Genomic DNA, 25,463 nt, shown 5'->3' with positions numbered 1-25,463 from the left:
GCCAAAGTGCAAAATAAATCATGGAAACATGATCTGCTACCAGAGACTCCTTGGTTAGCCTGCTTGAACACAGTTGATCACCATTACTGAATGCTACGACGTCTGTAAGATAAGATGGGTGCCTGTCCCCTTGAGAAGTCTTCACAAATGTACTCAAGATTATGAAGGATGATTTAAGACTGTACATATGAACAGGTTTAGTCTTGATACCCATTGCATAAGGGACACTTTCAAATGCAACGAGATCGGTTTTGTTTATGTTGTTTTAGTTAGTACATGATGTGGTTCTCATTAGAGGGCCAGACTCAAATGTATTTAGGTTGGGTCAGGAGGACACGTACAATAATTGCTTAACGCCACATTGGCAAAGTTAGTAATAATCTTGGCAGTTGTTAAAAAAGCAGCTGGCACATAAGTTGTTTGAATTAACTATTACCTCATTTTCTCTCCAAATATTGCCAAAACTTTTTAATGACAGTGAACAGATGGTCAAAATTTTTCAACATTATAGATAATCCTCTTCCCAAATCAAATGATGGCATTTTATTTGTTTAACCAGAAGGGGATTTGAACACAAATTAGACATAATTTACATATGTTCCATGACCATTATTGACTAAGGGTGAAAGTACTGCAATATTGTCAAAATTGCAACACATCAAAATAATTTAAAACAAGCTCTTACATTGACATTTGGAGGGGAAGGGTCTAGTTGCTGGCTGATTGCTAGTGTGCAGAAGCCTCGGTACACAGCAGCCTGCCTGCCTTCCTAAGCTGCTGTGCACGCTCAGTTACGCTGCAGTCAGTCCACTTTAGAGTTCAACCCAAGATATCAGACAATCAGCTGGTATAGAAAGAATGATGAGGAAAGGAGAGAAATCCGACAGGCTGATCAAGTCTCTTACATGAGGTAGACATCACACAAAAGTCCAAGACTTTCATCTTCAGATACAACTAAAAGATACAGAGAGATAAACCACAGAAAAGCAGGTCAGGACAATAGTTTATGAGCAGTGTTTCCAGACACCAGTCAGAGAGGAGACTGTAGCTTCTTCTGCTCTAGACAGAAGAAATGTGAATTGTTGATGTGTAGACAGGAAAGAAACTGAATTAGACATATTTTAGAGACTGTCAGAAATTGATCATAACATGTCATGAAGAGACAAGTCAAGGATGGCATCTAAGACAGCTCATTGACTGAAAAGATGCTGGTGTTGACACAGCAAAGAGAAGAGGAGGAAAAGCAGGACTTCATTAGAAACAGGACATTGGCTTCCAGCACAGTGAGACATTTGTAAGGACACTCGTGCAGGTCTGATGGGACATATAGCTGATGGCAGAGGGAGACAAAAGAAAAACAGCTCACTATACTGAGACAATGAATGAATAAATAGAAAAACGGAAGAGAGGAATTGTGAAAGCTACCAGATCCAAGCCCTTGAGGTTTGGATACAAAATTTTAACGAAGTATTTTCAGGGACTGCGGCACAGCAATTGGACTGGAGGTTGCCTATAAAGCAAGGGGAAAGAAGAACCTGCAATAAATCAGAAATTATGACAAAACATACATGTAGCCTCATCCAAAGTTTTGGGTTCTTTGGCAACAGCAAAAAATAATCTGCTATACCTATTTCTAAGAGGAAGGATCCTATACACAAATCTTTGGGTGAAGGTAACAAGGAAAGAAAGCCAGAAAGCATGGCTTCACAGATCGTTTTAAACTGGATGATGAACTCACTGCAGAATTAAGCAAAATTTTGTCCCTACCTGAATTATCTAACCTCCTTTTCTAAGCTCACACTAACTAGAGAACTTGATTCCATGTTCCTGTACATGAAATTCAGTGGCATTTGCTACTGCATGCTGTCTTGCTTGACCAAGCTGAAAGATACTACAGGAACCAGCAATTACGACCACTGTTAAATGGCCAACATTTCTCAAGAACTGCGATAATGCAATAATCCTTCATTCTCTTGGATGTGAAAAGATCTTTATAAAAATACCTACATAGTTTTCTCAGTATTACCTCTACCAGACTGATTATTTGTGGTTAGGTGAACTAAGACAACATTTAGAACTGGTCATATCTTGGCACTGTCCGTTTGAAGGAAATGTCAACATCTCATAGTCTGGCTTGATTTTAATTGATATGGCAGGCCAGCCTGCAGGCCACAGATATTGAAATGGCATCACTATGTCCTGCAGTGCTTGTCAAGCCAGGTAGTAGGAAGTCACATAGAAACAGAGAGAAGTTTGAACCAACAGCTTAACAGAATTTTGTCTCCAGCAAATATGTTTGTGTAAAACACTTCTGCAAAAAAAATTCATTTTGTTGAGTCAAGACCTCCAAAGAAATTGTGTTTCATCAGGAAATCCCTAAACTGTTCCAATTAGTGTTTAACCAGCCAAAGCAGAATTCAGCAAACATTAAAAAATACACGTTGTAATTATTACAATTTCACAGCAAAGAAATGTCAACCAATCTTCAACTAATTATCACAAGAGAGGCACTTTGTACACCCAGTATTAAGTTGAGGGGATTAGTTCCAGACAAAAGTTAAACTAAGATCTCTTGCCAATGCGACATCAGTTTATGCTAGATAACAATTAGATTAAATCATCCAAAATTCTGACCTCACGTTACACTGTTCAGTGCATGGATATTGGGGATCCGTCTATCTTTTCTAGCTTGTTTGATTTGCAGTAATTCTATCAAAAACTCTTTTGATTGCCCACAGATAATTCACACTACATTTACTGTTATCATTTCAAGCTCAGAGAAAACCTGTCGAATATCATATATCACTGGGTACACTAGCCTTTATTTCAGATAGTGACTGCATTTTTGGGCAAAATCTCCCAATCTTACTCAATCCCTCCTACTTACTGTGCTCTCCTTCACAATGCAGTGTAGCCTTGAAGTACATAGGATTTCTTTTGAGTAAGGCTAGGTCAGGAGATGGGGTCCACAGCATACCTGATGCACCCCAGTGGTCCTTCACTTCATGGGACCAGACTCTGTTTAGTGTAAAGTGTCCCACCATGTCCTCAGAACCCTGACTCATTCTACAGACACACTCCTGTCCAAAACCAACAGTTGGCCGAAATAGCCTGTGTGGATTTTTTCTGAGACAGGAAAGAGGTTCTATAATGCCATCAATAGTTTTCTAACTGATCATACCATCATATTTTAATGAGCTTTAAAGAATACATGATGCATAAGATATATACACATTATTTGACATGATCACATATCATAGGAAAAAATAAAATATAATTGGTAACATCTAGCTCTCCCAATTTACAGCAATTCTAAGCTGTAAAAGCTGCCTGGGACAAGGCAAGCTTGTCTCTGCCAAGTACTTTGTGGAGCCTTTGAAACAATTTCTGAATTTTTTCCCTTGAAAATCTTTTGGTGGGGGAGGTAAGGACAAGACTTAAACAGAATGGAAAAATGAAAGATTAGTATCAGCTGAAGAGCTCCAGCACATGTTGAGCAAAGTTTAAAACAAACGCTAATGTTGTTATAAATTCCAAGATAAGTGAACAGGCATCAGGAGAAGATATACATGCAACAAGGACTGTGTCTGCTAGTTTATCTTTGTAAGTGTTTGAAAGCAGATGACAGTATATAAAAACAAAAAAGCTAACACTATCATAAACAAATGTAAATGAGCTGCAAAGATGAAATGGTGCAGTATGGCTACTATATAGTGCTTCTTGAAACACTGCAAATAAGAGAAAATGCTGGCCCGGTCACTGCTGACTTATCTGCAGTGCATTTCCTAGCAAGACAGCCAGCAACACAGCATGAAAGTTTCAAAGGGCATCATGCCTGCCTATAAAATGTGGATCAAACGGGAGAAAGGGGAGTGAAAAACTATTGTTTTTTTTTAAACACAATAACTTCTTCTGACAGTCCCAAAAATATTCTAGCTGCAGATCACTCACCTACACAGGAACTATACACCTTAGAAATCCAATCTTTCACTAGATAGAAACTAGCATCAGAATTTGCATTCACTTCCTCATTTACATCATAATTTAATATGGTTGCTTTTTCCACCTTCCCTCTTGTGCTTCAGTTTAATACAAAGCACTTTTTCTACCTATCAGTTCTTGTTCTGGAAGAGGACTGTGTATAACACTTGTATGCAGAAGTGGGTTCAATAAGTTTAAGTTTGTGCTCGTGCTGTCTCCCCCAGAAGATTGCACGCACCAGGGTACATTTGGGTAGCTCAGCTACAACACAGCAGACTTCCCTTTGAAATTGCCTTGTTGTACTAGTTTGATAGTTGGTATCTCAGCTGGTCAGAAGAACGGGAGCATGGACACAGAGATTTAGAAGTCCAAAACATTTACCTAGAAACGTCAGCTGTAGGTAGGGGCTCTCACATTCTCCGTGATGCTACCTGGCATTTTCTTTGCACAGCATTATATTAGATTTCATATTAAAGTCAGTATAAGCTCTTAACAATGCAGTTTAGGGAAACTGAACAACCATATCCAAATTTCCTAGATTTAGAACTGGCCAAAATCAGTTTGGTGGGCTTATCTTGCCATTACATTTACTCTAAAACTGTCATATGACATGTAAACTTAACTAGATATCTTCCTAAGCACTTTAGTAAGAGCCATAAACTCAGTTTAATCTTCTATTTGACCTCTAAGAAAACCTCCAGAAAAGGTCCCAGCTGGGATCTTCAGTGATGGTAACACTCCACTAAGAACTGGCCTTCTGTACAAATCCCTGGACTGTTGTTACCCATGAGTTTTTATAAGGTAAGAACTGATAAAGCGGGGAGAATGGCTGAAATGTGGCCCAGGAGTTTTGCCATTGAATTACAGAGAACCAAGCTTTTCATTAATTTATCATTAGGTACAAGGACCAATTCTGAATCACTGGCTAAGATGAAGGATGTTTCCATAAGAGATTTCTCTTTGTGCAGACTTCACAGTAAACTGGACCATGTTAAACTTCACTGAACACCCTAAAATGGGTATCAGCTAGCATTACAGCTTTTAGAAGTTAATGCAAGCCATTGGGACAACCAACAGAAATGAAATTTTGCTCTTGTAGGAGATATGCCTTACCACAACCCTAGAAAAGCTCTCTAAGTGGCCACTAGACACTGCACCACCCTTCCTTCTAAAAATCTATCTCACAAAACACTGACTCATTTTATAGAGATAAGTTTTCTACCAAGCTCCATCTTAAAGATAAGGAGGTTATACTTTGTGATGGTTTGATGGGGTTAGGGAAGGTTTTTTGTTTGGTTTTTTTGTGGTTTTGTTTTTTTAATACCTTGCATATGCACTAAAAAGTGCAAAAAAAGAACACGGGACATAGGGGTTCTACATGCCTACTTCCTATTTCTAGAAATATCTTTCACTAATCAGGCAGTGAGTCTTTGGCACTTCTGACATTTTTATTGCCTAAATATATTAAGTATCTGGTCAGAAACAAGTGCATCATAGCTGGATCTGATCAGAAGTGCACCCAGGGAGGAGGACATTTAAGGACACTGTCTATATTATTTTCATTGAGCTGTCAGTTTATTGTCACTTTTATTGTGTTTTTTAGCTATTTCTTTCTTTTAAAAAGAAAGCTTAGCTTTATTCTGATGTGGTTAATTGTGCAAAATTGACAGCTGCAACTTTTTTTAAAAAAAATAAATATGGATACAGGGCGTTGGCAAAGTCCTGTCTCCTATTTGCCTGTTCTGAACTTAAAAGTTTTTGCAGCAATGGAGGAGAAGCTAGGCAGGAAGCCAAGGAATTAGCCTCAGGCTGTACAGTCTCCTCCAAGAAACAAGCTGTGCTGTAGGACACATAATCACACCATTCCCTTTCCCAGTTCAGCCAGTCACCTCCTTATCCTCTGGCAGGACTCAAGTAGCTGCCTGCAGATGTCCAAGAAGGTGTCAGCAGTGCTCAGCATGGCTTGATGGAAGTAGTGTTGTAAAAGGAGAAGATTACCACTTCTAGCAGACAGTTTACTCCACGGACAGGTCTCGGTAAGATGGAACACGTGTTTGAAGGACTGAAAATGCCTACCGACACAGGTCATGTAAGAAAGAAGCTAAAAGCCAAATGAGTTCTCAGGTCAGCAATGAAAACAGCCTAAAATCTTTGTGACATCTTAACAAAAGAGATGCCAAGAGCTCAAACTGCAAGGTCAACAGTGTTGTGGCCAGTTCAAACAATCAAGTTGGACCCCGGGAATGTAAAGAGACAGAAGAATGATGCTCATTGCCATCTAAAGGTCAAAGTATTTACAGGATATTGTGTTCCAGAACCAAACTAGGTCTGTCCCTTACTGTAACTAATCACAAAAGGTATTAAGCAATTAGCTTTAGCTCATATTCTAGGTCATGATGAGAACTTCCTTGCAAAGTTCTTCCGCCTATCTGTTTAGACATGTTTTCACTCTGCCACACGATGACTTGAAAGAAGTTTTGTACTTTCAGAGCAAACATATCATCAGTTATCAATTAAGAATTCATGCTCAAGTCTGTCTGCAATTAGGGAAACATTTAAGCCCATGCTGACACTAATTTCTAAATAGCAACATTTTCCTAAGTTCAGTCCTAGAAAGTGATGCCTTGAATTTACCCATACTGTGTCACTGAAACACACAGGGGAAAAAATTAGGATTGCCAGTGTTTAAATATAACTTAATTTCTTTTGTTTTGCCTTAGAGAATGACTTTTCAATATGATTGCAGCAAGAATAACTGCTTTATTAAACAAGAAAACTCGTATTATCTCTATTCTCCTTAAGCCCTTCCAAGTTAATTCAAGCACCTACAATGCAGCTCTTTCCTCCTTTCATCTCTGTAAGCAAAATCTGTAAGATTCGTTTTGATATATGCTAAAATACCTCAGAGACCTTAAGAGAAAATATTAAGTAGATTGTGCCTGGACAAAAATTAACATTATGATTGAAAGCACAGTGAAGTCGATAGCTCTGCATTATCTTGATGCAGCTGGTTGTTTCCTGTCTTAAGGTAAGAGTTATAACCTTTTCATACAATAAAAACAAATTAAATTTTTTTTACAGAAAACCTGCTTAAATGTTTGGTTGCTTCAGATGCAGACTTCCAAGAGAGAGGCTTCAGTTAAACAGAAGACTTTCTCCAAGGGAAATGCATAAATTCATTCAGAGTTATTGTTCCTTCATAAGCAAACACCAAGTCAAAACCATTGCCACAAACAAACAGAAGCTATTACAGTAAGGACTGGGCAAAATCTGTACTGGAAGCCCACAGTACTTTGATTTTCCTTTGTAACTGTTCTAATCTACTTAAAAAACATCTGACTTTTTAAACTAAGGCTTAGATCACATAAAGAAATGAGATTCCATTCAAGACTCATTGCAAAGCTAGCAATTTGTAAACCTTTAGAACAGCTTTTGAAATCTTGGCCATGGACATTTGAAATGCAGCTGGTCTTCATTATTTCTCTTGTTTCATGAAGTCATTAGATTGAGAAATACACATGTTAACCTGGGGTTTGTTTATTTATTTATTTATTAAAAGACTGATAAGAGATACAAGGACAAGATGTCTTAGTGAAAACAAACTTACCCGCGCACCCTTCTCTGGAAAACATTTGCATCCAGCGGTGCAATCACGACCTCCACATGGCCCACTGTAAGACTTCTTTCCACCCTATTAAGAAAAAAAAGAAAGTAGAAAATTTAATTTTGTAACTATTTGTCGGCTGAAGAACTTCTTCAATTAAAACGCTTAACTAAAATGCATTTGTCATCTGAGTTTGCTGGGAAATAAGTCACAAAATATAGTTACATTTTAATTTCTCCACAATCGGGTCATCTTCAGAATCACCAAATAGACAGGAAAAGTTGGCTTAGAGATCCTTTGAGTACAGTTGGTGCTATTCTGCAAGGTGAAGAGTGCTTTCTAGAGCTACGAAACCCCACAAAACTAGCCGATGTTTTGAGATGCTCAGTATACTATTGGACTAGGATCACAATCAATAATTACAACTTGTGCCTCAGCCATCCTGCATACCCAAATATCTCTACACCAATGAGAACTACCAAGAGAAATTTAACTTCGTGATCCTTGCACATTTCTAAGACCAAGTAGCTGCACCCCCTGAGCCACAAGAACAGAGAAACTCTTGGATAAAAGAAGGTGGTATTTTTAACTAAGAATAGATATATAAGGAAGGCAGTAGGAAACCACCATGGATTTGGAATTAATCTGAAAATACATATTCTGAATTTGCTGCACTACCATTAGTTATTTCAAGGATAATTACAATATTTATGTAAATCTGAAGTCCCTATATGAGGAACTGATTTCCCAGCTAATACAGATTGTGACAGTACGTGCAAGTCAATTACATGAGTTTAGTTCAGAGTTTGACCCACTCCCTCCCATGCTCAACAGGCTTGAAATACTCGACTGCCAAAAGCCTGCAACACTACTGACAACAGCGTAACAGTCATAGAAAAAAGTTAAGAAACTTCACCATTCAATTTAGCACATTTAGCCACCAATTAAGAACACCCCTCTCTAAGGAAATTTTCACAGTCAAGTGTGCTCAGGTACAGTCCTTATGTTTTAGAACTATGAAAGGAATAAACATTTAAGGTCTCCGTATCAAGATGACCAAACTAAGTGCTGAAACAAGTTCAGACTAGCACTGAACATTTCCTTAGTAAAAGCATTCACAGAAAATATTTTTAAAGCCTTTAAAATTTCCTGACATCTGTCGGCAAGGAACGTGAAAAATGAAAGGCGATTCATGCAAGTTTCTCATGTACTTTTGAACTTCTTCACATCAGCTTTCTCAAAGAAAGTAACTACTTTGACATCACTTGGTAAGTTTTCTGCTAAAGATAAATCACAACCCCTCTATACACACTGATATTCACACAATTTTGCAAAATTAAACACCTCTGGTTTTAAGGCAGCATCGAATGAACAGATACTAACAAAAAACCTTAAATCCAGCCTCCCATACTTCCCTAGCCTGAAGGGAGCATTATCTCTTGCAGCAAAATAGTCATAAAAAACTTCAAGCAATTCTAAGAGGCATCACATATTTAAAAAAAAACAAACCAAAACTATTTTTGCAGAGTTTTTGACAGTTTTGTTCAGATGAGATCCCATTAAATATGGGGCTTTTGGACTACTGATTAACATCCTAAGGTAGGACCTAACACAATACTTGAGCAGAACAGAGAAAGCACAATACATTGCAAGAGAGGCATCGTAACAGGAAACACAATGTAAGCAATGCTGACTCTTGGCAGCAGGAAATAAAAGGAAGCTTAATGCAGTGAAGGTAAAACCAAAAAAAACCCCAAAAAACCACAAAACCTCCAAAACCCCAAAGATGAGCAGAAAAACAGTATCTAGAGGTTATATAATAGACTGTAAGAGTATCTCCAAACTATCTGCTCAGAACAGGAATGATCAGCACAAACTTGAGTCTGCAATCATAGAATCATTTAGTTTGGAAAAGACCTTTGAGATCATCAAGTCCAACCATTAACCCAGCACTGCCAAGGCCACTACTAAACCACATCCCTAAGCACCACATCTACGGGTCTTCTGAACACTTCCACGGATGGTGATTCCACCACCTCCCTGGGCAGCCTGTTCCAATACTTGACCACCCTTTCAGTGAAGACATTTTTCCTAACATCTAATCTAAACCTCCCCTGACATAACTTGAGGCTGTTTCCTCTGGTCCTCTTGCTCGTTATCTGGGAGAAGAGACCAACCCCACCTGCAATAAGGTCCCCCTAAGCCTCCTCTTCTCCTGACTAAACAACCCCAGTTCCCTCAGCTGATCCTCACGGGACTTGCTCTCTAGACCCTTCCCCAGCTCCGCTGCCCATCTCCGGACAGGCTCCAGCACCTCCACACCCCTGTTATAGCAAGGGGCCCAAACCTGCCCCCAGGGCTCGAGGGGCGGCCGCACCAGGGCCCAGCACAGGGGGACGGGCACCGCCCTGGCCCTGCTGGCCACACTGCTCCTGACACCAGCCAGGCTGCTGCTGGCCCCCGTGGCCACCTGGGCACAGGGCTGGCTCCTGCCCAGCCGGCCCAGCCAGCCCCCCCAGGGGCTGAAGTCAGGCTGACAGGCCTGGAGTCCCCGGATCCTCCTTTCTGCACTTCTTGTAGACAGGCATCACACTGGCTAACCTCCAGTCTGTTGGGACCTCACCAGTTAGCCAGGGATGTTGGCAAATGATGGAGAGCAGCTTGGTGAGCTCCTCCGCCAGCTCCCTCAGTACCCTTGGGTGGATCCCATCTGGCCTCATAGACTTGTGCATGTCTCAGTGGAGCAGCAGGTAACTGACCATTTCCTCCTGGACTGTGGGGACTTCATTCTGCTCCTCCTCGTCCCTGGCTTCCAGCTCAGGGGCTGAGTACCCAGAGAGAAGCTGGTCTGGCTATAGAAGGCTGAGGCAAAGAAAGCATTAAGCACCTCAGCCTTTTCCTCATCCTTTGTGGCAATGTTCCCTGCCGCATCAAATGAGGATGCAGATCATCCTCTGTCCTCCTTTTGTTTCTGGTTTATTTGTAAAAACATTTTTTGTTATCGTTCACGGCAGTGGCTAGCCCAAGTTCTAGCTGGGCTTTTGCCTCTCTGATCTTCACCCAGCATAACCTTGTGACATCCTTATAACCCTCCAGAGCTGCCTGCCCCTTCTTCCAAAGGTGGCAAACTCTCCTTTTTTTTCCTGAACTCCCGCCAAAGCTCTCTGTTCAGCCAGGCTAGTCTTCTCTCCTGCCAGTTCATCTTTTAGCACATGGGGACAGCCCACTCCTGTGCCATTAAGACCACCTTCTTGAGGAATGTCCAGCCTTCCTGGAGCCCTTGGCCTTTCAGAACTATCTCCCAAGGGACTCTGTCAACTAAGCTCTTAAACAGGCCAAAGTCAGACCTCTGGAAGTCCAAGGCAGCGGTTCTGCTGACCCCACTCCTTACTTTTCCAAAAATCAAGAACTCCAACATCTCATGATCGCTATGCCCAAGTCATCCTCCAACCACATCATCACCCACCACTCCTTCCCTGTTTGTAAATAGCAGGTCCAGCAGTCCATCTCCCCTGGTTGGCTCCAGCTGTGTCAAGGAAGGTCTCTTCCACACAATCCAGGAACCTCCTAGACTGTTTTCTCTCCGCTGCATTATATTTCCAGTAAGACACCCGGTAGGTTGAAGTCCCCCACAAGAACAAGGGCTAGCAATTCTAAGTTGGCAAGGGCTCAGCACATAAAAACTGGTCCCATCTTAACAAACACACTGCTGAGAGGTCATTTCTGGCCATAAGTATTATTAAGACTTTAGGATCTGGTTCAAAGAAATTACAAGTGAAGTGCACCAAGACACCTTTTGCCATGATTACATGCATATTTTGCAGCATAAATCTGGATTCATTTCTGGCCAACATATACCTCTATTTCTGACAATTAAGCTTACATTTACATTCTCAGCAGATAGCTTTATGCCTCCAGGGAATGACACCATGCCTTTCCCAGACATTTATTCAACCTTAAATTCTTCAAAGATTTCAACTTTCAATAATTTTTTCCCCCAGATTATACTTTGTTACAACAGTCGTTTGCATGAGCCTTTGGGTCCTACCGTTCTGCCAGTTCCAGTTGCCTCCTAAGAGTGAGTACTGGTAACAAAACTGTGTTTCATCACAGGTCTGGATTCCTCTAAGGTCACTGCCTTGCAACAGTTGCTGTCTCACAGCACTGAGGCGCACCTCATCAGAAATCCCCCATCTCTGGTGGTAATCAGGTCCTTCCCAGTGGCAGAGGACTGGGCAAAATGAAGTGATTCTTTCCATCCCCACCGCTAGTGCTGCTCCCCCACAGTGCTGTTGTTTGCCAATATGGTTCTAGTCAAAATCCCACTGAAGTCAAAAGAAATCTTTCCACTGAATATATTGGGAGCTGGATGAAACTCTCACTGAGGTTTACAAAACACTGAAAATATGTCCCTATTTTGTGTAAAATTGCATTCGCAATGTATTTCTACATCCCTTTTCACAGCACGAGGAGTCATTTTGCTCACTTGTGAATGAGAGTGTTTGGAAGGGAAGCAAACCAAAGCCAGTTGGCTCAAATCAGGTGTTACATGTCCTAAGCATTTTATTTAGGGGAAGTAGCTGACATCAGACACTCCCAAAGCTACTTAAATAGCAAACAGCCATGTGAATAATATTTATGAATACAAATCTAAAGGCTGCATATAAGATACTAGGCCACCGTTTTCTCTTCTGAAAAGGTTTAATACATTTTTCCATTCAAATGAATGCATGCATAGGTCATTCGAACATTTATAGATGGTAATTGAACGGGTAAACATGGGCCGTTCAATGTATTCAGGGAAGAGGCTTTTTCAACTGCTCTGATATATATTTCAGATCAATGAATATGGCTCCTCAGAAACAAAAGGAATTAAAGAAATAAGGGTACTAGTTATAGCGGTAAGCCACCATTATAACTGAAATGAATTAAGCTGTTTTAATTTCATTGGCTAGAAACAGACCAAGGTTTTCAAAACAGAAAACAAACATAAAAGAGCAGCAGTGTTAAAAAAATACATTCTCTGAGCTTTAAATACCTGTAAAATAAACCGAGTAACATACATACTGATTTTAATTGAGTTATTTTGGGCTTACATAAGAATCACTAGTATTTCAATGTAGGAAAATCCATTTTATTGAAGAAGTATTGATTTGAGCAAGAAACTATTTTAAAAAGACATTCAAAAACAAGAGTCAGTGCAAGAATGAGTTTCTTCTCCTGCTTCTGGTGCACCTCCATCAAGCATTTATACACAGTTGATTCATACAGATGGAGTGTCATTCAAATCTTTCCACTGACATCAGCTTGTTCTGGAGTGGAGCCAAAGACAGTAAAGAAACCTAACAGCTGTGATGCCGTAAGAGGTGTCCCAGACACGTTCATTCCAGCTTCTCTAGAGCAACACACAAGACCACAGAATAGCTGCAAATGATCTTAAAGGCCTTGCCTGCAAATCCACAGAAAATGGTACCTGCAGCACAGACAGGAGTAAACCAGCACAGGACTTCAGTGGGAGATTTCCAGGAGGCACAGCTCAAATGCATGAACTGGGACTTAACTCTGCACCAAAAATTCTGCATCTTAATTCTGTATCAAAGGATCAACTGCAGAAGACTTGAAATCTATTGGCTGAAGACAATGATTTCAGTCAGCTAGAAGTCTGAACCCACAGGCAGCAGAGGAATGAGATGAGGGCACATTTTGTGAAAGGACAGCTGAGAGGTTAAAACCATCACCTTTAACATGAGCAAGTTAAAGTAGAAGTGGCAGCAGTGGGAAAATAAATTGGAAACTGTTAGAAAATTATAGATTCTAAGAAATGCCAGCATGCAAAATTGGAGGATGCAAAAGTACACTGAAAAAAGAGCATGCCCATGATAAAAGAGGAAAAAATATGATTGGGGGAAAAAAAAAAAAAAAAGGTTGAAGATGACAAAACAGAAAGCAGAAGGTTTTCAGACTTGCATAAAGAGATATGGCAGGGATGAAAATTTTTCCCCTAAGACTTATTTCTAGTAACTTCCCAACTCCAGTTAAGGACTGCTCCAGTCCAGAGCAAAATCCTAGCAAGAAACTTCATAATCAAAAGCTGGAAATGGAGCGTAATGAAAACTTCTGGAGTCTTCAAATAAACACCTTTCAAACAGTTCAGGATCCTACTATCTGCTGATGACTAATAAGGAAATTATATTTACAGTACCAGACATTCAGACACCCTTGTAAAATTTCACAGTGAAAAAACTAGTGAAACATAATATCTCTGTTTACTTCATGAGCTACATAATGCTGCTGTGTTAACTGTACTCTTTTTAGCCTTCATGGCTTTTAGTAATTAAATTCATTGTAATATTTCCTTTGTCTATTATTCTCTTAGTTGCTGTATTACAGAAATTTAGAGCCCAATTCTGAAAACACTTATGCACATGTTCAACTCCTCCCTCTGAAAACAGCAGATTCTACTTTGCTATGCATGTGTTAATATGTAGCTGCCTTACTGACATGAAAGAACTTCCTCAAGGCTAAAAATCCTTGAAAAAAAAATCATAAACCCGCAACCACAGCAATCTCTGCACTCAGAAATAGCAGTGTGACCCATCAAAGATAGCATAACATGATACAGCAAATGGATTCAGTAATTCTTCCTAACACGAGGTGTCACAGAGCAGAAATAAACTGACAGTCTTGCCAGTTAGACTGTATGAAAACAGTTGCTGGGATTTGTTTGACAGTGAAATATTGAACAGGTGAGAATAAAATTAATGTCAGCCAAACATCAGATAAAATTAAAATACACATTTTTCCCATGAAGAATATCAAGTGCCCCAACTTTTTTCTGAGTGAAGTTCCCCAAACCTTGACTTACGCTGTCTGCTGAGGGTTTTTTAACAGTATTAAGAGCTGAGGCAAGTCTAGAAATTAACAATAGGAATCTTTTTTTATCAACTGGGGGGTGGGTAATCAATGGGAACCAGCAGATGAAAATAAAGTCCCAAGTAACTACCGAACAGAAAGATGATACAAGCCTCTGAGCAAACTGCCTCCCCTATTACGTCCCAGAAACTTATATTTTTCAGGCCATGACATCATACTACCTCATAGCTGTACATCAATTCAAGAGAAAAAGTTACTACAGAGATATTAATGACATACAAGCATAAGTAGAATTTTAGCTGGAATACAGTGCACAGTTTTTGTCACTTTCAAGAAAGATGAACTCTGCAGAGGCACAGAGCTTGAAAATCCCTCTGGTTATAAATGTGCATTTTAAAAGCCTTCCTGCTACAGAGCATGATTTATTTGGACCAGTAAAATGAAGACTTGGAGGTGATACAATGGCCATCTATACATTCATCAGAAAGGTAAATACCAGAGAAGTGAACAAACTTTATTTAAGCAACGTTCTATATACCAGTCTGCTGATTAGGAGCATTTTACACCTCTGTCAGTAACTGAGAAAGTACATCAACAGGAAGATCTCTTTGTGTTAAGAGTATATAAACCAGCGCTATGGGTGACCATCAGGGATAGAACATTGGGTTGTCTCACACTAACTATTTAGAGGAAAGGACAATGCTGCACAAGAGCAAGCATGTATACGCTTCCATAAATATATGCAGGAGAAATTATGGTTTTAAGCAGATGGCAACATCCTCCCAAGTTATAAAGGCAAGAGACTTAATTTTGATGAACTGGTAATCCCTTTCAATGGAGATTGATATGACACAGTGGCCAGGCACAGTATGAGACGGGACTCGTGACTGCCACTTTTCCTTTGTTGCTGAAGCATTTCGTGCTGAAGTATCACCTTCCCATCCAGTCCAGTTCCAGCCATTAGCACCAAAATTGGGTAGAAGGCAAAGCACTGGGGAAAAAAAAATAATAACTGACCTCAGGACATAAAAATTGCTGAAAACTGTCCTTAAGGTCTCCACTTTCTACACCTACAAATTTCTCCTGTGATTTGCTACATTGAAATCCACTGTACAATTGTGACAAGCCTGGAAAAGCATTTTTCATTGACTCTAGTAGGATTAGAGTGTAAAAAACACACATTCGAAAGTAAGAATCTGGAGAGTTTCAATACTAACTCATAAACCACATGTAAAGCCAGACTTTAGGTCCTGCTCTTGTCCCAAGTACCATCTTATTCTTCTTACAGTCACACGGAAATGACTGGCGTCCAAATACTACAGCAGTAGGAAGGCCACATACTGGTTATTCGATGTTAAGAGATTTGAACCTGGCTCTGAACAGCTCTGTCTTCTGATATTTTTGAGTTTCGTTGATAGGATTACACAAACTCGTAGATAATTTTTTCTGAATAGCCTATCAGTCAATGAACATGTAGTTAAAACCAGACAGTTTAGTTACAGCTTACATGAGCAAGCACACAACACAAAACCACAAGCTTATCTTCTACTACACAAAAGGTCTTTCAAATGGAGCTATTAAATGTGAATTTGTAGCTAAGATACTAATTCATTTTAGGGTTCACCGACTTCTTCGGTTAACCAGTGTCCTCAAATATTTTCATTCATTTCATGGAACTGGCAAACATCTTAACTGGCAACTGAGACTGAATGATAGTTACTAACAGAAACCAACTCTCCTCCAATTCAAATGACACATGAGGTTACAAAACTTGAAGGAAATCCTGGCCTAGAGAAACTAGTGGCAAATTCCAACTGAAGCAGATTCCGTCCCATACCCACTCCTTGCTTGCATTCTTGCTAGTGAGACAGAAACGCTGTTGCTTTGAAAAACAGATTTTAAACAAAACAAAATAAATGTTAAAGGTCAATTCTTCCACTTAATACACACAGCAAAAATGAACTGATGTCTTTCAAACTATGGAAGGATTATCTGACTTATCTTTTTTGAGGAAACATGCATTTCTTCTGCATTGGGTGGAATCTGGAGATAAAGTTTGCAGATGTTTTTTCACTGAAGTATTTTTCACTCATACTAATAACATCATCAACTTCTGTGAAGAGAAACACGCTCCCAGTCAAGGACTTCCAGAGTACAAATTTGCCTGTAACAGCTACCAAGTAAACCATCTATTATATTTGGAGCACAGAAATGGCTACAGACCTCATTACACGTGTTAGTAGGTTTAAAAATTCGTGAGCAGAGAATGTTTGATTACCTGGTCTAAAAACATGAGCAATCAAACTCCAAATAGCTCCTCATTGTTTAGAAAATCAAAAGCTGTATCTTTGCAGCCTGCAGCCTCACAGAAGGAACGCTCCTTTCGCCATGTCTGCCAGTGTCTATCGCTAGTAGCTGGAAAGTCATCAGCATCAGCCTCACCTATGCTTCTCCAGCAACCACCTGAGTGGCCAGTGCACTGCACCAGCCATTTTATATTTGAGTAATCAGCAATCAATTTTAAAATACCCAGTATTACGACAAGCATTATAAAACACTACACTACCTTAATTTAAGGACTTTATCTACTCCGAGAAAGATTCCTGATCTTTATGATCCTGTCAGAGATCCCTGTTCTTCTAAAGTAGCAACTCCATAGCCAGATCCTATTAGAGCATTTATAACTAATACATAACAATATCAATTTGTGTAAGAGCTTTTGTTATTTTTGTTCCTTCTGCTTGTCGAAATTCACAAGGTATTTCTTAACAGATTAAATTTAGCCAGGCGTGAAGTAGGTGTACATGGCTGTAGGCACTACCCACATGCAGCCATGAAACTGAGCTCTTGGTAGGTGTGAGCTCCTCTGTTAGAGACCGTACTCTGGATGGGAGTGCTGAAGTGCCCTGGGAATGAGGTTTTCATTCCCTGCACCCCAGTCGAGTGGGAGGAAGTTCTCTACATCAACTTCACAGTATGCCAGTGCATAGGCAGCAGAGAGATAGCCATGAGATCCATTATCATGCAAATATGGCAACGCTAACAACAGGGAACAGCAGAATTGCTGCACACATTTGTAGGGAAAAATACTTGCAGAGAACACAGCGTCATCTCAGGGAATAAGAAATGCACGGTCAGTTTGTTTAAACTTAAGAAGAAACTGCCATTGGTGGCATTTATTCATCCCCAAATAGGTCAATTTGTATGGAAAGCAACAACATGGAACAAACATAAAAGTGAATTTTAAGACCACATTCACATATTGTTGCAGCACACAACACTGAGAAACACTAAGGATACTGACAAAGAATCTTCTTTCTTTACATTATTTTATCACAGCTGGGTATATGCCAAAGGAAGAACAAAAACCATCATCCTAGTTCTGCAACCACACGGAGCTATAAGCTACAGAATCTAAAGTAGTGATTCCAAAATCAGAGATAACTATGTTATTTATACCACTAAGCACAACTATTTACCAAGTTTGTACCTGCCCAACAGCTTTACAAGCCTCACACAACTCTCTACCTCAACCCTTTGGCTAAATCCAACACGCATTGCCAACTAGTGCAGATATTTACTGTACCAAAGTTGCTGAACAGATTAATATTTAGGATATCAAAACCTATGCTACCAGGTAGTTAGATATGATAAAAAGTATCAATGATGTAGTTGTAGGAGGCAGGCCTTACGATCAATACACATGGAGCAGTGCATGTCTATGATATATAAATACCATGAACCAACCCAAGCCTTTATAAACACCACAAATAAATAAGCTAAAAGTCAGTCTTAAAAAACTAAAATAACTCAGAACAGATGACATGCACTCTTTTCATCAAACAACATGCTTTTAGACAGCTTCTCACTTTGTTCTTGAATGTCCCTGTGATATATATAAGATTTCACACAACCATAAAGGTACTACATAGCTTGGAAACAAATTTTCATGAACAGCTCCAATCATTCACCGACTGAAAGAACAACACTATTCCAGCTACCCTTCTTCTGACAGTACCTTACAAAAAGCTGTGTAATAGATGAACCATGACTTAGGGTTTTTTTCCCCAAAACGTCTCATTAGGTTTTCTTCTCCAAACAGCTGAAATCTGCAGTACTGTAGTAGGCAACTTTCAAGTCCAATTATACATATTACCCTCTCATATTAGCATGGAACTTTTAGAGCCGTCTTTAAAACCACCTCATTTTTTCTAACTGGTTGCCAAAATGGGAGCACAAACGTAAAGAACCGTAAAGCATTTGCAAGCAATATGATGTTTCACTTTCAAAAAGAAACCCCAGGCAAATAGAGTCCTGTAGAAGGCTCTTTTGCAAATTCACTATGAAAGTAACCATTTCCCTGTCAAACATAATCCAGAGATTTTCATATAAGGGGGAAAGCTCTTGCATTCAGCATTTTTTATAAGGGCATTGCTTTCCAACTACAACTGAGATTTTCAAGCCTGCTTTTCTATACTTAACATCTATAGAGTTCTGTTGCGTGAGCAGTCACTCATTAGAAGACATTTATTCTAAATGGTATAAAGTAAGGTTTTGATTTCAAATACATAAGCTTTTCATTCAACTGCAACAGAAATCAAAAAAATAGTTAACTTGAGTAACTTCATCCATTTCAACTAAAATGTTTGTCCAGAGGCTTATATAACTGAGGTGAATCCCACAGCTCCTTTATATATAATTTTATCTACAGTTTTGCATCCATTCCAGATACAACTGGGCCAGTGGGCAAGCATCGGCCCTGAATGTGATTCAGCCCTTTCATCTTGTAAACAGTTCTAACAATTAAAAATACTAGAGAAGGAAAATCTTCACCAAAAGTCAAGGGAATGCTCATAGTACTTATCAGCAACACATGTCCCAGAAGGTAAACTGGAATGCGTCCACAGTGATTCATCCCCCAATTTCATAGACAACACAGACCACCAACTTTGAAAATAGGGCAGCAATTTATTTGCATCTTACTTTCAAATGCATCATTCTCTAAAGCCATCTGTTAAAAAACATTTTTTGAAATGAAAGTTCCAGAGCTGACAATCAAATGGTAAAATCCAAGGTAAACATTGGTAGAAATCAGCTGTGCTTTTAGTGATTCCCTTGGCAAAATGCTGACGGACTAAGCAGTGAGGGAAAGAGCTGCATCTGACCTTCCACTCCAAAGCTAACTACTAATCTCGCTCTCTGCATCTTTTGGATTTGAGTCGGGGAGGGGGAAAAAAATCTGATGTAACTGCTTACTCTAATGGAGTTACACTAGGGGTCAACATAGCCTTACGTGTGGGAGACAGCTGGTGCAGGGATGCTCCATCTGTCTTCTGGGGAGACAGTGAAGAGCAGGAAGCGCACAAGGAAATGCATAGCTATGAACATCAGCAGAGCCTCTTAACAGAAGTCGCTTTTGAGCCATTTTTGTACTCAGACAATTTGGTCTGCAGGCTCAGCTGACTCAGCCAGCACCAAACACTGTCTGAAACTGAGCTGGAAGTTGTAAACTAGGAGCTACAGCCAGTTAACCATGGTTGAACTTGAATAAACAACACTTGCACTCATTCTAGTCAGGTTCCTTTTCCTTTGCTATTCTGTTTGCAACCTTCAAGGTACTGTCAAAGAAGTAAAACTTGTGTAACCATCCCTTCCTGAAGACTTCACCAACCCCGTGCAAAAGATAACTGTTGGTTTCAATTATTTCCATGCCAGTTATTCCATTAAATCCTCCCTTGAACAAAGTAAATCAACTAGTGGCAAAAGTAGCCAAAATTCCCCTAGTTCTGGTTTGTCTCAATTATGTGCACATACAGTACATGTATCACCAGTATTCTGAATCTCTTTATTAACTATTATTTTATTTCCCTAACAAAAACATGACCTTTCCAACAGCAAGGCTCCACATTGCTACACACCGTTAAACATATATTTAGTGAAAAGACATTGAAAGACTCAATTCCACAATGCATATAGATCCATGCTTACTTCTGATGACTTCAGTGAGACCAAAGAGCACAGCTGAACATCTTGCTGAACAGAAATTAAGTTAGGTACATGCTGCCTTTGGTCAATGAAGGTCTCAGAAACAGCCCTCAGGATATCTACCTGACCGTAGAGCAATCCTGCAAAAAAATATGAGTACACATTACCCCTCTTCTTACACAAATGTTGAGAGCCTCCTTGATTTGCCTCGGTTTCCACAAAGGCTGCCCTCTGACCAAAGCAGTACAATTGCCTGCCTTCCCTGTTCGCCTCTTCTATCCCTCCCCATGAGATGGTACATGACAAAAATGCCTAGGACTACTTCGACAACCACATGATTTTGACAAATAATTCTTATACAAAAATCCGTATCTTGTGGAGGGAATGCAAGCAGTTCTGTTAATAACTGCAGTAGGGATTCTGAATTTGCACTAAATAGCCTCACACAATGCCTTGCACTCAAATTCCTTGTCACATTATCAGTAGACACTGATTAATAAACTCTGATGTCCCACCCTTAATTACCAGGGGACTACAGTTTTGAAAACTAGAGTGAGTGATTAAGAACTGGGTTTACTTTAAAAAGATGTTCCTGTAGCCAGAAATCATGGCTGCTGGGAGTCTGTCATAAATAATGGAAATTATACACAGATGGGTTGGGCATTTCCATTTTTCACATAAACAATTAGCTCTGCCTGTGTCCGAGATTAATGGTTACAGCTGTGGCATTAGTCTGTTCAGGTTACTAATGTACCCACCCCAGATTAAATTTCTAAAATAGGATGGCAAACGTCAGCTGCAGACAGGGTGGAACCAACTAAGAACCACTCCCATGCGCAGAAATGGTTTACTTTAGCGAAGTATTATGGCCCACAGGCATAAAGTTTACCCAGCATTTTCAGTTTACCTACAATTACCTAAATCAAGGTCACTCCTTTTTGGGATGGGACACAGAAACAACATGGCCAAATCATTTTCTCTCACTTAACCTTTCATCCTATTTTTTAAAAAGATCTACATCACAAGTTACAAAAGCATCAAAATGCCCTAACAGCTGAAAGTCTATATAATTATAGTTTATCTAAATAAAAACATATGCAGCCATCTCCTGGTACTGTCAGGACTACCTGTTATAGTACCAGCATGATTAACTCTTTAACTTCTATCTCTATAGCTTCACTGGTTTGCTTTCTTTCCCCATTTAGTCATTTAATCTCTATTCACCTTGTAATCCGTGATCTTGCAAGTATGAGCTAGCTTGTACCTGGATAACTCATCACTAATATCCCTGGTTTTGTCATTGACTGAAGCAAGAACAGACTAAACCCATTGCAAACAGCACAGTGAGGCATCCCACTCTGTCATGTTCATCAAATCTTCTACATCAAGTCTGGAAAGTATCAAGCACACTGTGTATTCTGGATGACAAAAAACGCAAAAAAAAAAAAAAAAGAACACTCTGCATTCCACCCACAAAATACTTCAAAGAGTAGATTCATTAAGAAACTGCTTTCCTTGGGGTGGGGGGTGGGGGGAAGATGTCTGCTACTCTTATGTTTGTTTTGGACACTGCACAATGGGTCCTTCTCCTTAACCAACATTTGGGCATCATAGTATTAATTAAGAAAAATGTGTTTTTTCAAACTTCTTTGGAGCTGTTCCTCTAACCTCTATGCTATTTCTAGTATACTATTTCAACGTAGAGCTGTTCCTCTAACCTCTATGCTATTTCTAGTATACTATTTCAATTTTCAGGGAGTGGACTTACCAAGTCAGAACATGTTTTTCTCCCAGGAATGTACAACTGTTGACTCTTGGCTGGTAACTACCTTGTAATATTGATTAGTGATTCACCCTTTATCAGAAATGTCAGCTGTACCATCTACAAAATGTATTGCACAAGTGTAAACATCAGGAAAAATCAGTCCCTTTATGTTAAAATGAAAAATAATGAATGATGTATGTAGTACACCCTTAAAATTGTATATACTTCGGCGCGCACCTTAAACTGAGCAAACAAATTAATAAGAGTAAAATCAGACATGTTGTTCTTCTGTAGCCCTACAACTCTGCAAAAGAAAAATTTCCTAAGAGACCCATCCAACCAGCAAATGCAGTCTAAACGCCTTTGAAATCCAAAGACTTCCCATTTAGCCCCTAACAGGGGATATATCAGTTGACAATTAAAAATTCTCCAATACTATAAAATATCAGAATTACAAAGAGTACGCAAAGGCAGAAAATAAAGTAAATTATGTTAAAAAAATAAACAGTATGCATTTGAGGTATTATACTACTGTGCAAGCAAGCTTACATAACTAAACATGGATTTATTAAAGGAATCCCCTTTTCTAGCCACACCTGTAGACAAGGTGACTTTGATGAGTCCTTCTATCATACTGATGATAATAATCATATGTTTCTAAACACAGCTTATCTTATAAGCACATTTATCTCAAAAGTCCTCTACAAACACAGTGTGGTCCTGCAAAGCATTTTTCAAACAAGCCATCTCTGGGAGGAGACAGGGTGGGCAAAAATCCTATGTACTGGAAATACTACATTTCAGACATTTTTTTCATTCCATATGGAAGAAAGGTTAGAGGAAAAAAATCCTGAAGAAATAGTATTTTCAGGATAAAATAAAATGGGTGTTTGTAACATTGGATAATTAATTCTGGGCACACTTTTCATACTCTGTAGCAAGCCTCAGAAGCTTGGGTTGCAGATGCATGTGAAACTAAAAGCCGGGAAGCCTAGGCTGCTGGGCAGACAGAGACCAAACAGGTTTTCTATAGAGAAAACTTTCTTCCCGGCATCCATCTACATCAACAGATTCCTTGTGGTCTTTTAAGTTTTACCTAAGCAGCATTCCCAGTGAAAAGGAGCTTTTTCTAACTCATGGGGGCAAATAAAACAACTGTCCATCACTTGGAAGCAAGCAAAAGCAAGTAACATCCCAAAATGCAGATACAGACGGCAAGGCTGAAAGGGTGCGAGAAAGACAGAACAGCTCCAGAACAGGAAGTGAAGAATAACAAGGGGTTGGAGGACACATGGCTGGGAATTCAAGATTTTAAATAACAGAAACAAAACCCTTTACAAATCCTACCCACCCCATAGAAACAGAGCTACGGCCAAGTTTACTTCCTCCCTGTCCCACAGTTGAGTACTTCTGGGTTGCTTTGAGACAGTCAGAGCCTGCCTTCTTCTCAGTTACCCTATTCTTGCTTTGTTTTCACCCAACAGCCCTGTGAGGACCTGATCCTGGGCCGCAGAAATTCACAGAAGTGGGCGAGCCACACTGGCAGAGGAACTTGTAAATGAAAGTGTATTTTTCTGCACTTTTCTGCTCTGCCCCTGGAAAAGGTTCCGGGACCCTGTCATTCAGCCTGATTGGATGCATGTGCAAAATGAACATAGCACCACAATCCACAATTTAAGATGATCACTTAAAACTTTGAGGACTGTGATGTATCTAATGAAACCCAGACCAGCAATTAAAGCAACCAGCAATTTTATTACTACAGAATAACTCAATTTTCACCATACTTACATATAGCATGTAATGTGCACAACAGGATGTTGAGTTCAGCATTACAGCTGTTAGTTCAGACTGCTTTTCTGGGCTGCCCTTCTCATTTCTCTGAGGCTTTGTCTTTGCAAGAGAAGGCAAGCAAACTGTCCTTTCAAGGGAAAACAACCCTTCAGGGTAATTCAGCCAGTCAAGCCCTTTCCTGCAGGGCAGAAGTGATTTGCTTTAGGACTTCTCTCCTGTCTGCCCAGCAAGTACATTACTACACGATTAAGCCAGATGTAAATTAGACAGCAACCTGAGAAACCAAAAAAGGATGTGTCTGTCCCCATGTTAGAGAAGACGCCATGGCTATCATGCTAACTTCCTCTTCCTAGTGACACTGATAAAAGTGAGCAAGGAAGAAAAATATAAACGGAGGTAAAGAACTATAAAATGTGAAAAGAAATTTAAGTAGTTCCATTATGTACCTATAATATTTAATTTACTGTTTGGCCTACTTAATTACAAGTAACACTTCTAAGCAGAGTGGATGTCTGTTCATCAACTGTGGATGTTGCAAACTTCTGCCAAGACAAAATGTACAATCTCCGTTACGGATAATCTTACCTGTTTGGAACAGGAAAAGACAAAATGCCTTTATAACATTTATCTAGATTAAACAGATCAGAAGAGGTATAGCTTGACGCAGTATTTTGACAGGATGAGAGTATGTTTGGTGAGGAATAGGTACTGATTAAATCTGAGACAACGTGTGGCACTAAGGAAACCAAAAAAGGACAAAACAGAACGACAGAATAAATGTATCATTTTATTTACAAATATCCTATTTCTTAGCGTGTATCTAGGTTACTAAGCAGACCAAACCAAATGTCATGGTTAGTTAGTGCTGGATAAAGGAAGGAAAAACTGAAACAAAAGGAAACTATTTTTAGCAACAGCTAAGAAAAACATGAAGATGTGTCTTTAGATACATCATTATCAAAAATCCACAAATTGAAAACAATGTAAAGGATTAATCTTTTTTCTTTTTTTCCTATATATGTAACACATGGGGTTTAGAATTTTTTGTTTCCTGTATTATTTTGGATAGATGCATTCCTGTATTAGTTGCAGATAGAAAACAGGGGTTTTGTCTTCATCTTGACTTACAGACAAGAAAAGAGATATAGGAAGCATATGCAACTTTCAGGTGTCTAGCTCATCACAGAACCCGTTAAGAAATTTGAAGAAGTATTTTTTTTCCAGTCTTTACTAAACCATGCAAAGGAAAATCTGTCATCAGAAAGACTAAAACTATCTACCAAAATTAGATTGTGGAGTCTGATGCAATTTAGAATCTAAATGCCTACTTAATATAATCTCCAGAACTCTTCTTTTGCCAAAGGCATAGATCCTTATCAATAGGTGTGTGCCCTTGCAAGCAACTGTTTGAAATGGTGACTTGTTAAAATGCTTAACCCTCTAATCCCCATATACCTACTG

The 25,463-nt window shown here is 39.4% G+C and overlaps 1 protein-coding gene across 1 annotated transcript in view; it reads right to left on the bottom strand.

Annotated features, from left to right (window-relative positions):
• The window catches only part of COL4A6 (collagen type IV alpha 6 chain), a 139,473-nt gene that overhangs the window by 80,577 nt on the left and 33,433 nt on the right, over nt 1-25,463 (bottom strand). The window contains exon 3 of the mRNA XM_055818145.1: nt 7,589-7,672. Within this exon, the coding sequence (XP_055674120.1) occupies nt 7,589-7,672 (84 nt within the window). The remainder of the gene's footprint in view (nt 1-7,588; nt 7,673-25,463) is intronic.

This window comes from Falco peregrinus, chromosome 13 (genome assembly GCF_023634155.1).
Source record: "Falco peregrinus isolate bFalPer1 chromosome 13, bFalPer1.pri, whole genome shotgun sequence".
Taxonomy (NCBI): domain Eukaryota; kingdom Metazoa; phylum Chordata; class Aves; order Falconiformes; family Falconidae; genus Falco; species Falco peregrinus.
The sequence above is the reverse complement of the archived record's forward strand: the minus strand, read 5'-3'. Positions and strand labels throughout refer to the sequence as shown.